General features: G+C 36.5%; 1 protein-coding gene and 1 long non-coding RNA gene across 2 annotated transcripts; both read right to left on the reverse strand.

The window, feature by feature from the left end:
- Window positions 1–3,039: 3,039 nt before the first annotated feature.
- LOC148851264 (uncharacterized) lies at window positions 3,040–4,047 on the reverse strand. Its single transcript, XR_016099680.1, has 2 exons — window positions 3,406–4,047; window positions 3,040–3,314 (listed from the first exon to the last, which is right to left on the reverse strand). It is a non-coding gene; the product is annotated as an uncharacterized LOC148851264 (long non-coding RNA).
- Window positions 4,048–6,998: 2,951 nt separating this feature from the next.
- Window positions 6,999–14,314, reverse strand: LOC148851265 (26S proteasome non-ATPase regulatory subunit 13 homolog A-like). The gene is made up of 4 exons (XM_088945671.1): window positions 14,261–14,314; window positions 13,547–13,743; window positions 13,337–13,436; window positions 6,999–7,061 (listed from the first exon to the last, which is right to left on the reverse strand). Exons 1-4 carry the CDS (start codon window positions 14,312–14,314, stop codon window positions 6,999–7,001), a joined length of 414 nt encoding a protein of 137 aa, XP_088801797.1.
- Window positions 14,315–16,731: the final 2,417 nt, after the last annotated feature.

The raw sequence follows: 16,731 nt of genomic DNA on the forward strand, positions 1-16,731 counted from the left end.
CCAGAGGGTCAATGGTTTTTCGACCTTTTCAATGTTTTTTTGAAGAAAAGTGGTTCATAGTATAACTGGAGACTTGACCGATTCCTGGTTTTTCTAATTCGGTTATCTGATCCGTTTCGATTTTAAAAATATTAATAAAAAATTAAACAGTAAACGCTAACTAGAAAATATTTGAATAGGTCAAGAGGGCATAAATATCCTTCTATGTTTTTTTTATTTATTTTTGTTTTAAATTAATTTATAGTAATCTAAACTGCAAGTTGTTAACCACTGCCGGGTTGAATGGTTCAATGATTTAACTGTTAAAGTCAGCGGTTTTATGATATTCTCAATGTTTTTTTAGAAAAAAGTAGACCAATGCGTAACCAGAAGAACTGATCAGTTTCTGGGTCAAAAGGTTTAACCATTCAGATCAACGCTATTTAAACTTTGACCTAAAATGTTTAATAAAATGTTTATATTCCATGTGATACTACTCTACTATATTGGCCCTCATCCAAAGGTCAAATTTAAAACTAATTTTTATTTTTCTAATGATTGATTCATTATTATACATAAATTATATCCATTTGCAAATCAATGATTCTAAAATCATATAATTAAAAAAAGAAAATTCCCCATTAACCTTGTATTTTGGGCCTAGTGTCACTTTGGTCCTCAAATTTTAAAATGTGCCAGTCCAATATATATCATTAATTAACCATTAAGTGACATGTGAAGAGACACAAATGTCCTTCGGATATCATTTAACTTTCTTTATCAACCATCAAAATGCCTTTTTCAAAACTAAAGCACTGCTCATCATCTTCTTAACAGTTCTATCTCTTATATCTCTTTTCCCAACAAGTAACCCCATGAGAGTATACGACAGCCTATGGAACCTAGACAATTGGGTGATGAGAGGTGAGCTTGTGAAAATTGTCTCTCTCTCTCTCTCTCTCTCTCTCTCTCTCTAAGCACTCTCTCTTCAAGATCTGATTTGGGTCATGGAGCACTATTTTAGTTTTAAGGTAGAAGACAATGAACAATGTTTTTAAGGGTAGTTTTGACATTTTAAAAGTTTTAAATCATGCATGTCATCATGCAATACAAATAACTAATAGAGTATTAACGGAAGGTACTAGGTTGGCACATTTCGAAAGTTTGGGTATTGGATTGTCACATTTTAAAGTTCAGGGACCAAAGTAACCACTTTGCCCAAAGTACAAAGTACTAATTGGGAATTTTCCCTTAAAAAAAACATTTATTTTGGAGTTAGGGTATAACTATTTAATATCCATCTTTGCTAGCCCCAAAATGCATTTATAGGTATTTAATTCAAAACAATCTCAACCAAATAAAAAATTGACATAAAAAAATCAAAATGCATAGGTAGCATTGATTGGGCGGCAATGTTTCAAATAGAAACAACCAGTGTGCAAACATCATCTCAATCCACTTCATGTTATACTTCTAATGATGATGTTAGATCTAATTAGTTATAGGAAAAATTCCCGATTAATACCCAGTACTTTGGGCCTAATGCCACTTTGGTCCCCGAACTATAAAATGCGACAACTCAATATCCGAACTTTCATAACATGACAATCTAGTACCTTTTGTTAACCAGTCGTTAAGTGCATTTGAAAAAGACACAAAGGCCCTTCAAGTGTCATCTAATTTTCTTTATCAACCATGCAAACTTTGACAAAAAATTAATAGTCTCAAATCCTTGCCTCTTCTATTCAAAAAAATTGGGGTCACTAGAATGCTCACTCAAACGTGACCCCAACTTTCTTGAATGGAAAAGGCAAAGATTTGAGATTGTTAATTTTTTATCAATGTTTATATGGTTGATAAAGAAAATTAAATAACATTTGAAGCATTTGTGTCTTTTTCAAATGCCACTTAAGGGCTGGTTAACAATTAGTTAACATATGGCATGTACTGGATTGTCATATTTTAAAAGTTTGAATACTAAATTGTCACATTTTAAAGTTTAGGGAACCAAAGTGACACCAGACCGAAAGGATACTAATCGGGAATTTTTCCTTAGTTATATGATCTTGGTTTAGAGTTTATATCATTTTTATCTAAACACATCATGGGCTCGATAGTTTTACCCATTTGATACTTCAATCCTTAACTACTTAGAATGAGATGAGATTTCTATATATCAGATTGTTAATATTGTTTGGTTGATACTTTTGGCATACAAATACGTAAAGTCTTATATTTTGTATGTACCCATACTGTACATATTTATATTTGTATTCTTTCCACATTAAGCTTAAGTGAAAATATCCAAATTGTTTGAAAGACAAAAACGATTTTCAAGTGGTGATAGGGTGTATGGTTCAGGAGGCCCTATTGTTTCCTCCTCATGACATCCCAAAATCATTTTCTTTGGCGGTTATCCAAAAGTTATTTTCTTTGGCGGTTAGAATGAATACTTCAATTAGACATGTAGATCAGCCAACTCTAGGAGATTGCTTGACAAGATTAGAGCCGAAGAGGTGCTAACCTATTAGCTGCCACAACGTGGAGGTTATTGATAACCTGGTTTACTTTTCTTCACCGTGTATTCATCACTTTTTATCATGCTTTTCGAGTCATTATTGACTCGGCCCGGTTTTTAGTTAAGCGGTTCAACTGTTTGGGTCGAATGGTTTGACCCGTGATGTTATAAATAAATTAAAATAAAAAATATATTTATAAATAATAAAAGAATAGTATAAAATTAAATAAAAACAGAAAAAATACAGGAAAGACAGAAAAAAAAAGTAAAAAATAAAAATAAAACTATCTAAATATAAAAATAACAAACTATATAACAAATAGAAAATAAAAAAGTATAGAATTGTCCTCTCTGTTCTCCCTTCTTCTTCACTGCGATAAAGAGTAGAGCCGAGAGTCTCTCCCCATTGTTCGTGGTGTTGGATCATCCTCATGGACGAGGTGAGGGGCGCACGAAAGGAGGTAGACCTTCGGTGTCACCTTGGGGGAAGCCCACCAAAGCTGGGTTTTTTTTTTGAGAGTTTGTTTTAGAGAGAAGGTCTCTTGGTAACTTCAAATTTATAAACCTTTAGAAATTAATATGTACAAATTCCATGGCAGAAGGAAATAAAACAGAACTTACAAATTAAGGACGGAAAAAAAAATCATTATATCAGTTGTTAACTGTCGCAGCGAAAGGTTGAGGCTCAGGCCGAAAAGAGCCCATTGATGGTAGCAAGACCCAAATCAGTCTTGGGTTCTAACCCTCTTTGCAAGCTGAAACCTATCCTCCGCAGCTTTCTTCGCCCAGGAGAACGCATCGATCGGCCGTGCCAGAACTGACACACAAGAAACCAAATCAATCTCATCGTCTTTCGAAACCCTAATCCTCCTCTCGTACTCCTCTGCAAGTGGAACGACAATCTCTACCATTTTCTTTCTTCTTCCTTTTCTTCCTCAGCGAGACCGAAAACCAAGAAAAAGACACCCCACGAACCTCTGAAGTTGGAGCCAATTCTGTCGATGAACACGTTTGCACACCAAAGCTGGATTTCGGGCAGGGGTGGGGAAACACAGAAATTATTGTAAAGATGGAGAAAGTTAAAAAACAATAAAATGAATAAATTAATAAAATAAAAGCAAGAGTATGAGGGAGAATGAGAATGATAATAAGAACAAGGGAAAATAAGTGGAGAGATGGAAAGGGATGGAGAAAGTTAAAAAATAATAAAATGAATAAATTAATAAAATAAAAGTAAGGAGTATGAAGGAGAATGAGAATGAGATTAAGAATAAGGGAAAATAAGTGGAGAGATGGAAAGGGGAGGAGGAGCAGCGACACTGTTCTCCATGCTCGCGAAGCAGAGTAGATGTGTTACTTTGAAAACATAAGGAATAGTTTTGAGAGAACTTATGTAAAATCATTGGCCACCACTTTTCTTGTTGCTCCTGATGACAGAATTCTGCTCCTTGTTGCTCACCGCCGTAGATGAAGCCTTTTTGAGTAAGGAAATCCGGACGACGGCCGCCGATCATTGTGATTCACCGTTGGTCGATGTTGGTCGTGGATGCCGGTTATTTCTAAATAAAGGTTTAAAGTATAATGGACCCGGGGGCTGAACAGTTACCAGTTTTTCTGGTCTGACCGTACTGTCCGGTCTAGTTTTGAAAATCATGGTTCAAACAACCTGTTTATTTTTCTTCACCGTGCACTTGTCACTTTTGATATCATGGTTTTCAAATCATTATTGATCTGAATGGTCACACCGTTTGGCCTAGAAATCGTTCAGACATCCAGTTCCATTTCACCTTCAACCTATTCCTTGAATCTTTGGCTAAAAACTATTGACTTGGTTAGCAACCTATTGACTCGGGTGGTTGAATCATCTATCTGATCAACCCAGACAATGGTTTTGATCATTTTTTGTTTTTATTATTTTTTAAATTGAAATAGATTATCCATTCAAATCAGATGATCGAATCATTGTTCCAGAAACCATATGCCAAAGTGGTTTTGGTTTAGGGTCAATTTATAAACATTGCTTTTGATGATTGTAATAAGGTTTTTGAGTTATCAATTAGGAAAAAATTGATAATGCTCAATTTGAAAGGAGTACAAATACAAATATGTACAATGCAAATTCTTACAAAATAAAATAAATTACAAGAACCCCCACACTATGGGGTCAGTGACAAAGACCCCCCTATACTTTCTTTTGCGACAAACACCCCTGAATTTTTATGTTGCCACAAATACCCTCTCGATTGTTAAATCAGATGACAGAAAGCATTAAATTACTAAAATACTCTACTAACCTTTCTCTGTTGTTTTTTCATTCTATCTTAAATCCTAATTGAATGAAAAATATTTTGATTGATTCTCAAAATATTTTTATCATCTCACTAGTGCATTTAAAGGATTATTAGACAATAAACAAAACAAAGATATAAAAAATAGAGTTCCACAGTTGGTCCCACCCCCTTTATTTCATACGATCTTCGATCAGAGTTCGGTAGTTTGTTTTGTCATCTCCCACCGATGCGTTTAAAGGATTATTAGAAATTCTCAATTCTCTAGGATTATTAGTAACTCTCAATTCTCCCATCTTCATTAATTGCATGGTGGTCATGGACATGGGATAAAGACCGAGTTGGTGTGGCAACTAATAACGACTACTAACCACCGGCATTGAGTAATGTGCTCTGTGTTCCAACCGTCCAACGAGGAGTTTACAAGTGTAAGAGAAAACTAAAAAATACATCTTCTCATAATGAAATTGGAAATCCAGTTATTAAATGATGATACATGTATACACAAATTCAATTAAAAGATTGAATTACAACATGTGGCAGAAATCACAATCTCCCCCTTTTTGTTTTCTCAATTAAAAACTGAGATTCTTTAATATTCCTTGAATCACATGTGGTAGTCGCTCATCAGTGCATTAAGAGTCTTTGATGAACAAAATAGAGTTTTTGAGGTTACACTACAACGCAAGTTCAAAACCCAAAGATTCTACTCTTTCACATTCACAGTAAGTTGTTAGCCAAGAACTGACAGACCTGATTTTCTTTTCTTCCACAAGGAGCTTTTAAGTTGATTTCGAGAAAAGTGCATTTTATTTGCTTTTCTTGGAATTCTTGTATGTAGGAATACAATTACTCTATGAGTTCTTCCACCTCTCATTCCTCGTTTAAGAATGGAGATTATTGACAGTACCCTTTTCAAAAATAAATTAGAGAATGGTAGTTTAGGCATTTAGAAAACTTTAAATAATTAGATGAGATATTTTTTTTTGAAATTAACTGACTGAATGCTAATGGAGGGCGGTCATTGTCTAACGGCCAAAATTCAGGGGGTGTTTGTCATAAAAGAAAGTATTGGGAGGTCTTTGCTACTGACCCCCATAGTATAGGAAGGCTCTCATAATTTACCCTATAAAATAATACATAGTTTTGCACTCTGTGTACTCCTTCCAAACTAAGCCTTAAGAACACTAATAGTCTTCAAGTGCTGAGCACACATTGAGGTTACTGAGTTAGTCTGGCTCTATGCAAGATCAAGCACACTCCACACATAGGTGGTATTTGGATATTAAGCTTATTGTATTCTTTTGTGCAAACCTCAAGTGCTTAAGCACCTACTGAAGTTACCGAGATAGTGCAATTTTGTGCAAGATCAAGCACACATAGGTGGTACTTGGATGCTAAGATAATTGTTTGGCTATTATTTTGCAATTTTGTTGATATTTGGTTTAAGAAGGTGTGCCTTTTTTTTTTATGGAAAACAATGGAACTACACAAGTCGGGTGTAGCTCTTCCCCACAAATCAGCTAAACAAATGAAGTTAGAATCATTCGAGTTACATATAGACTGTTTATTTTTTTGGATTGAAGGAGCATGGCATGTTAACCAATCAGCTGCTTGGTTTGCTTCTCAATACACATACCTAAACGATATAATTAGGTTAAAAACATGGACGTAAGGTTTTGGCACTCCTTGATGGCGTTCTCTAATCTCCATGGGGGCTTAACTATACCTTTAAGGCAGTCAATGACTAACTTTGAATCTCCCTCAATGATGATCTGATTATCCCTATAGATGCTTGCAATGTTGATCGCTCCCATGCCGCCCATGCTTCAGCCTAATTGATCATAACTCACCCTATACAATACGCCTTGATATCAAAAACATTTCCCCGGTAGTTTCTAGCAATACAACCAATAGTACAACTACCATCACCTCTACGACAAGCATCAAAATTTATATTAATATAGTTATGATTAGGAATAGAGCATCCTATTGCATTTCTTACTGTTGGAGTGGATTTCACTTAAAACATTACTCTTAATCTCTTGCCAATAACCCACAACTCTATTCACAATTAGATGGGGAGAAGCAGCATTATTATTAAAACACTTGTCATTCATGTTTTTCCAAATAAAACATGAAAAATATTCAATCTTCTCTCTTAAGTAAGCATTGCAATTTGAATCATTTAGAATGTCAAGAGTATACCACCATTAGTTAAATGAAGATCCATCATCTAATGGAACAGGAAGCCACTCACTCACAATTCTGCATACCTATTTCGAAATCTCACATTTAACAAAAAGATTATCAACATTTTCATCTTATCCGCACATGCTAGGGTTTATATTTAAACCTCTGGCTATAAGTTTATTACTGGGAAGTTTATCATTGAGAAGGAGGAAAAAGAAAGATTTTGATTTTTGGCATTAACTTAAGTTTCAAGAAAGACTTTGGGTATATGTGAGATAGATTCTCCCTATTAAATATGCATTCCTCATTATAAGTAGTTTTAACTGAAAACTTACCATTGGATGCAAATTACCTAACTATTTTGTCCTTCGTATCCAAGGAAGGGATCAAAATTAGTGTAATGTGTTGCCACAAACGTGAAGGGGTTAACGATATGATGAGATGTTCATTCCAAACCTTTTTTTCTTGGTCGATCACATTACTGACCTTCATATCTAAATTAGTTGTTGTGTCAGGACATACTTCATTTAAATTGGGTCGGTACTTGCCATGTATCAATCAAAAAATTGACTAACCTCCCATTTTCAATACTCCATGAAATGGACTTGATAAGCTTCCTACCACTCAAAACACCCCTCCAAGCCCAAGAGATACCCTATCTTGGCTTGTTCTAAAAATTTTTTATTCTTAAGATATTTACTTTTAATCACTTTCACCCATAGATTATCATGGTAGGTCATCACTTTCCATCCCAATTTAGCTAAAAGGACTTTATTAAATTAACCATTTAAGATTTCTCACGCCAAGGCCCCTTCAACATTTAGAAGTCTAGAATCTTTTCCAATTAACAAGGTAGATGGGATTATTGGTTCTAGAATTAGACCACATAAAATTTCTTTAAGTTTTTTCCAACTCATTAATGGCATTATTGGGAATTTTGAACCATTGCATTACAAACTGGGGGACAATTGAAGTAGCAGAATTGATAAGGGTGATTTTCCCCACTAGAGATGGTGTATTCTTTTTCCACTTTAACATCTTCCTCTTTAGTTTCTCATTTATATTATTAAAAACCTCCTTCAGAACCCTCCCAACAATGATGGGAGCCCCAATATAGGTTTTGTTTTTATCCCCTATGGGTATCTTCAGAATTTTGGCCATTATTTTTTTTATGTCTATTAGGGATGTTTTTTGAAAAATTGATAGTCGATTTGTGGTAATTAGGCATTTGTCTCAATGCCTTGTCAAAGTTATCCAAGGTGCTTCAGAAAAATTACAGTCATCTGCAAATTGCATGATGGAAATGGTGGGACCTCCTCTAGAGACAGCACATCCAATTAATTTTTCCTTTCTAGGTGCCTCCATACAAAGAGTCCTGGTTAAGGCCTCGACACAAAGCACAAAAATATAAGGAGGCAGCAACCCCCCTATCTAATGCCTCTGCTAGTCTTGATCATTCTAGTAGGGGAGCCATTGATGAGGATCTGGAAGGAGGCAGTCTTGATGCACTCCACGACCCAATGAACCCATTTTTCATGAAACCCAATTTGTTTGACGACTTTCCAAATAAAATCCCATTCCAATCTATCATAGACCTTCTTTATATCAATTTTACATGCAATAACTCCTCATTTACCTTTGTTCTTTTTCATAAAATGCATAATTTCATGTGCAAATGAGAATATTATCAGTAATTTGCCTATTTGGAATAAATGCATTTTGGAAAGGGGAAATTATTTCATCAAGGAATGGTTTAATTCGGCTAACGAGGATCTTAGAAATAATTTTATAGATCACATTACATAAGCTAATGAGTTTGATTTCAAATTACAGCGTAAGGGCAATACACCTTTGCAAGTAAAACTAAAGACATAAGGGTCTGTTTGATTTGCAGGAATAAAGGTATAAAATCAGAGGGAATGGTAATTCTCCCCTCCTTCCTTGGGAATGAGAATCCATTCCAATTGATTCCAATTCCCATCTGAAACCAAGAAGGTGGGAGGAATAGACTATTCTGATAAATTTTGATTCGGTGGCAAATATAATAACTTAGTTTGCATGATTCACAATCCTATCCCATCTTTCATTTCTTTTGTACTTTCACACTATGGTCCTATTGCATCACACTATTCTACATTGTAGATACATTTTCCATATGAAATAACATATCTTTGCATTAGATATTCCATTTAAGCTTACAATAACATATCTTTGCATTAGATATTCCATTTAAGCTTACATAGCTTAAGTCCATTTCTTGTGAGAGTGATGAAGTTGCTTTCTCAAGGCTTTCTAAGGTTTCTTTGTTTGATTTCATCTTTTTGTTGTAATTTTTTCTAGTGTTAAAGAAAGTCTTTCTTATAAAGAGTAAAGAGGGAAGGTGAAGGGTCCTCTACACCACATAGCTCACATGTACATCCTCCTCCTCTCCTTTCTCACACATGTGCATAATTTTTTAATTAAATCATTAAAATTATAACAAGTTAAAATTAAAATCCCCATGGATCTTTACTGTCTCTCATAAAAACCATACTTATTCTCTTTAATAAGATGATTCTCTCTCTCTCTCTCTCTCTCTCTCTCTCTCTCTCTCACCTTAATTAATGGTCAATATTTGTAACATCTCCTCTTTCCATTAAATCCCTCTTTTCCTCTTATACCTCTATTAATCCTTTTGGCTCTCTCTAATAAAATAAGGGTGTAAATTAGACGGATCGGGTTAGGTTAGGAGTCAATCCTAACTTGGACCTAAACATAAGCATAGCTCCTTTCCATGGGTTATTAGGTTTTCCTCTCCCTTTCCATTAGTTTAATTTAATGTAGATTTGATTCATAGATTATTCTGGTTCAATAATAAAATGCAATAAATGTGAGCCATTGGATATTGATCTAAGCACTTATTTTAGGTTGGAAACCAAATAAGTCCCTTTTTCCGGGAAATAAGCCATTTTGAATAAGCTCAAATTTTGGGTTTTTTTTTCAAAAATACCTAAACTAATTTTTTATCCATCTTGACCCACCACATAATTTTCAAAATACCTATTCTATCCACATTTGAAAGAAGTGCTTTCCTACCAAGCACTCATAAGCACACCCAAACGATCACTTTTTTTATTCACATATTGTTTCTTTGTAAGAGTGGGGTCTTGATCAAAGATTTGACTACTGAGAAAATTTTTCTGCTACTATCTTATTAATGGTGAATATAATCTTACATGAGCAATTCTTATGATCTTTTAACCGGTCTAGGAACTATTCTATGACTTATATTCCCCTCTCCAACCCAATTAATCAGTTTTTTTTTTCTTTCTTTTGTTAATAGTATTACTAATGATGCATATTGACATCATGTTCGGGGGGGGGGGGGGGGGCTGCCTAATCAGACTTTGCTTCTTAGTTAGTTTAGATGAGAAAAACAAGCTCGTACCCCACTTTTTTCAGTTTTGGCTTCAATCATAGTTTTAAAAGGCTATTGAGGCGAGGTTGACCAAAAAGGCCTGGCCTCATTAGCCTTTCTCTCCATTGCCAAGGCCTAGTTGGTAGAGAGGCCTACGCCTTTAAGCCTTTAGCCTTGTGATGTGCAAGGCCTAAGCCTTAAATATGGACACTTTTTTAATTTTAATGGGAGTTAATATTAAATTATATGTTGTTAAAATAATTAAATGATTAAATTTTCAAGGATATAGTAATTTACTCAATTTCAATTTATGCCATTAAGGAATCTACAACCTCCTTAAGAACTTATTCACTAAAAGACAAAGTAATAAGTCTTTTCAATTCAGCATATTCAGCAATGACACCTAAGTTACCTCATCCAAATAATTTTTTTATGGACTATGTATCTAAAATTAAAAGTCTAAAACAAACCAATGAAACTACAAAGCAATTTTTTTTATTAATAATGGGGCTACAAAGAATAAACCAACCTGATGCTCTTAGACCACAATGAGAAAAAAACCCAAGGAAAAAAGTATTAGAGAAAATATAAAATGAAAAAAAAAGTTTGGCACTTGGGATATATGATTCTTTTTTTAATAACAAAAATTTATTAACTTGATACCTGATCAAGTCAAAATTCAGATTGAGTTGGGCAATGTAAATTTAGAAAAAATAATTCATCTTTCTTTCCTTTATTTTTTAATAAATATAAATATATAATTTTTATATATTTTTTTTCTTTTTATGTTTAACGCATCAATCCACCGCCTTTAGCGTTTTAAAACCTTGGCTTTAATGGTACCCAAACGAACCACTATTAGTTGAGAAGAGCAAATTTTCACATTTATTTTGGCTTCTGGATTTTGCCCGTGGCCCCGTGCTCAAGCACGGTTGCCCCTCGCTTTATCATTGGTTAACAGCGCTTAACACAACCATTCCTTCAGCCAATCTACAAAGTACAAACAGACGGGGGGGAGACCGGAAGAGACATTAATCTAGTCCAGTTAGGAGAATAGGAGGACTAACAACGCGTGTTGCGTCCGAGTGTCCGTCGGATGGAGGCAGGAATGGCAACTGGGCGGGTTTCGAGCGGGGCATCCCCTTTCCATCCCCGCCCTAAAGTCAAAATACTTTGTTTTGTACCCACCCCGTCTCCGGTGGCAAGCGGGTCCGGGGCGAGGCATCCATTCCCCATCGGGGATGGGGAATTCATGAATTTTTCCTGTTTCAAAGTAATTATTTAAAAATTATATATTTTATGAATAATTTATACATATGATACAAGAATTTAGGGGTATTTTAGAAATTGAATTATAATACTTTAGGGGTAATTCAAAAATAAAATTATGGGATCGTAGTATTTTAAGAAGTTACGAAAAACTTAGAGATATTTTAAATATCAATATTAAACATATAGATATTTTACTAATTTACCTTCGGGTTTGGGGTGGGTTTAGGGAATTATATATAAAACCTATCCTCGCCCCATCCCCGATTCAGGGAAAATATTTTTTCCCCGTCCCCACCCCATCATTGTTTAGGGTCAGGGAAAACCCGCCCCGTTCAGGGCAGGGCCAGGGAAAACCCACCCCATTCAGGGCAGGGCGGGGCAGGGCCCTGGTTTTACAAGGGAAATTTCCATCCCTGGATGGAGGGAGGAAGGTTTCAGTGTTTATCAGAAATGGTTAGTGACGTCAAAATCAATAGGTTGATCAGATGGTTAAAAATTGTTGATTACGCCATAGATTTTTGCCCTCTCACGCGGGATTCAAGTCCACCTCATTGGCGTTCTGTAGTTGAGGAGGACCCACGCAAAAGGAAACCCCAATGCTTCAACTTTACCATAATACATTGTCAGCCTTCTCTATCCGTGGGGGCTTATGTTGAGGGGTAATATTGTAAATAATATCAATATGAATCTTGGGAAAAGTTATATTTATTATTGGTAGACCTTCAAAAGCTTAACAACTCTTTGAGAGGGGTGGTTGACTTCTTTGGATGCCTAACCTTGGCATTCCTATACTAATATCTTTTTGTGAGGCGATTTTGGTTAATGGCTAGCATGACTACTAGGGTTCTTCATGGGCATACACACGCTCATGGGGACAATGCATGGACTAACACTTTGCAACGTACATCAAGGGGAGGCTTTCTATGCGGTTTGACCTAAGCATGTTTCTACTCTTTGCCATCCCCATGTCTTAGCTGATTGAGCTATCCTGTTACCCAAAGTGCACGGGTGTGCTCATGCTCAGCAATTGCCTATCATCATCGGCACACAGGTGCCTCACATTGTCGACACAACATGTGCTTCTCATCATGGTGATCCCCCTTTACATGTAAGAGGCACCTCTCATTGACCAACAAGAACCAACACAAAGCCCTAACCATGAGCTACGAGATCATGATCCAGTGTTACTCATAGATGTGTCAATTGGACTAGATTTGGTCCAATCCAATTTGGTACAATGTGAGTCCATTACAAATGGACCCAATCCAATTCAGTCTAGTGAATATTTTGGGCCATTTTGGACTGGTCTAGAGACCACCCAATCTATTCAAATTCCTGTTAATTTGGATTTGTTTCAACTCAAACCTAGTCCATTGACACCTATGTTCATATCTTCTATCAATGGACTAGATATTAACTCAACCCAATATAAATTCATTATGGATGGACTAAGTCCAATCCAATATGTCATATTGGTCCATCCAATCCATCCAAATTGATTTTGATTTAAGCGGAGTCCAACCCAAAACTAGTCAATTGACACCCGTAGTTAGGGGTGGCAACGAGCCGAGCTTTTCACGAGTTGCTCAAGCTCAGCTCATGAAAAGCTCCACTCAGCTCGGTTTCAACTGAGCTCGAGCACAATTCATTGGCTCAACTATTAAACGAACAAGGATAGCATCCACTTACAGAAAGGCTCTTCATTAGAAGGTATTCTACATCTTCTATGGAAAGTTTGGTTCTCTCTGCAATGACACTTAATGGAATAGTGCGATCTTCCGAGGGACGACTGCAATATAAGAAAATTTGCTTAAATGCAGCAATAGTATAAAGAACAAACAGTAATAACTTAACCTTGCCCTGACAAATTCTTAACTAATACTGCTCTCCAATACACACCTTAAGATGATTTCCATTAAACAGAGAATGTTAATTTTTTCCAACAGTTTCTTTTCATTCTCTACTAATGCTGGCTGAGACATCAAAGCAGCTTTATGAACATGACAGAGTTCTTGATAACGACCTAAATCACCAAAATTGAAAGCCTGGAGAATGTAGTAGAGCCATTCCACTTTTGTCCCTAGAAGGCATTTTATCTGCACAGTCATTAAGAGAGGTTAATACCTGGAATTAGCAAATACCCACACTCAGAAAAGAAATTGACCAGAGGGTCACTGGATGAGAAAACAATAAAGTAGCTTCCAGGTAACAAACCAGAATTCAACCTCTCCCTCACCCACACTGACCATGCATCAAGAAAATAAAAAGGCACATTCTGCTTTTAACCAGCCTCTTTTACAGATCAGCAGGAGTCAAAAAAATGCATAAGATAATCCCATCCAATAGAAATCAACTAATAAAAGGATGCACGGTCTAGCAATTCAGTAACATTCATAATGATCCTTACAGCAAACCCTTGGTGCATAACCCAAGGTATCAATCAAGGCAATAAAAAGGCAGTGGGATATAAGAGGAAGATGCTCTAACCCCGCAACTAGACTTCATATGTTCATTATAAAAAGGCCACTGAGGTTTATATACGAAAAAAATAATAACTATTAGTATGCAAATTCCATTTTAACAATACACAAGGTCAAAAAAATATTTACTAACATCAAACATCAAAAACTCAACCACATACAAGCAGCACTGCAGCAGGTTTTCCATTTTACTAATAAGTTTCCAATTATTTTCCATTGTGTCAAATCATGTTGAGGGTGATTCAGATCAACGTGATAATCTGGCTGCTATAGTGGTATTTAGCCCCTGTTTGATATCACTTAAAATAAAAAATAAGTGATGGGACCACACAATAAGTGCAAATAAGTACTTATTCCTGTTTGGCAAAAAAGACGAGAATAAGTACTTGTTTCGAAAATAAGTGCTTAAAAAATAAGCAGGTCCAGGGCTGCTATTTTTTTTTTTTTTATCAATAACACTTTCATTAAATCATTAGTAGAAAATTTACAGGAGGAAGACAAACAGACTTATCTTCCAAGAGCCACAAAGAGCCTCATGAAAGGAAAAAAAGAAGAAGAAGAGAAAAGAAGACGACACTAAAGTTACAGCTTAGCCCAAAACAGTGAATCCCTTTCTGCCCCTTGTTTAGCTAACCGTCAGCTAGGGAATTAGCCGATCTTTTAACCCAACATGTCTTAACTTCCATCTCCCGCACCAGCCACATGAATTTCCTCCTCTCATTGTTGTTTCCATAAACAATCTTGATCTTTAGTCAGCCACCCTATCACCACCTCTGAATCCCCTTCAATTATGAGTTTCTTGATGTTCAACTCCTTAGCTTTCCAGACTCCTTCCATAACTGCAAAGATCTCAGCTCTAAAGGAGTCACCCACTCCAATTGGGCCTGAGAACATGGCAGAGATGACCCCATTTTTGTCCCGAAAAACACCTCCGATCCCCGATTGTCTTGGATTTCCCCTACTACATCCATCAAAGTTTAATTTCAAGAATCCACTAGGTGGGGGAGTCCAAGTCACATTCATTACTGACTTGGTCTGTGTGCAATTTGCAATTTCACCCCACTTCCTCAACATGTCATCCATAGTGACTGTGAATAGTTCCAAAGATTTCAGCCACTGTACTGCCCTAATATGTATGATAGCCCTCAGATCTGCTGCTCCTCTCTGGGTTTCTGAGAATATCCTAGAGTTTCTTTCTTCCCACAGTGTCCAACATACTACAGCCCTTAGTCCTCTCCACATTATCCTTCCCCTTTTTATATGCCACCTGAAAAAGGTAAGGGAGAAAAGGCCCTGCAAGTCTAATGGGGGATTCCAACTGCATCCAAATAAGGAGGAAAGTCCAATCCCAAATTGACATCGCAAAGCGACAAGACACTTTTTCTTTTTTTGGTCAATAATACTTTCATTAAATCATCAATAGAAGATTTACAAAAGGAAGACAAACACGCTTATCTTCCAAGAGCACCAAAGAACCTCAAGAAAAGGAAAAAAAAAAAAAAGGAAAAGAAAAGAAAGAAAGAAAGAAAGAAAACACACTACAGTTACAGCTTGGCTCAAAAAAGTGAGTCCCTTTCTGCCCCTTGTTTAGCTAAACTGTCAGCTAGGGAATTAGCCGATCTTTTAACCCAACGTATCTTAACTTCCATCTCCCGCACCAGCCACTTGAATTTCCTCCTCTCATTATTGTACTTCCATAAACCATTGTAATCTTTAAGCAGCCACCTATCCCCACCTCTGAATCCCCTTCAATTAAGAGTTTCCTGATGTCCAACTCCTTAGCTTTTTGGACTCCTTCCATAACTGCAAAGATCTCAGCTCTAAGGGAGTCACCCACTCCAATTGGGCCTGAGAACATGGCTGAAATGACCCCATTTTCATCCCTAAAAACACCCCCAATCCCTGATTGTCCCGGATTTCCCCTGCTACACCCATCGAAGTTTAGTTTCACGAAGCCACTAGGTGGAGGGGTCCAAGCCACACACATTACTGACTTAGTTTGTGTGCAACTTGCAATTTCACCCCACTTCCTCAACAAGTCATCCACAGTGTAATCTGTGAAGAGCTCCAAAGATTTCAGCCACTGTACCGCCCTAAAATGAATGATAGCCCTCAAATCTGCTACTCCTCTCTGAGCTTCTGAGAATATCCTGGAGTTTATTTCTTCCCAAAGAGTCCAACACACTGCAACCCCTAGTCCTTTCCACATTGTCCTTCCCCTTTTTATCTGCCACCTGAAAAAAGAAGGGGGAAAAAGGCCTTGCAAGTCTGATGGGGGGGGGGGGGTTCCAACTGCAACCAAAAAGGGACAAAGCCCATTCCCAAATTAATCTCGCAAAATGGCAAGACACCAGTAGGTGAAAACCAGTCTCCCCATCCGCTTTACAAAGAACACACCACTGAGGTGACAAACAGGTATTGGGTCTCTTCTTTTGGAGTAAATCACCAGTGTTGATTCTTTCCAGATAGGCTTCCCAACAAAAACTACCAACCTTAGGAGGTATTGCTCTGCACCAATTCATTGGCGTGCGAGGCGGCTCGAATATATATATATATATATATATATAAAATTATAAAAAAATAATATATATACATAATAAAAAT

The sequence above is a fragment of the Nelumbo lutea genome, chromosome 5 (genome assembly GCF_056320005.1).
Source record: "Nelumbo lutea isolate HS-2025 chromosome 5, American lotus-T2T, whole genome shotgun sequence".
Classification (NCBI taxonomy): Eukaryota; Viridiplantae; Streptophyta; class Magnoliopsida; order Proteales; family Nelumbonaceae; genus Nelumbo; species Nelumbo lutea.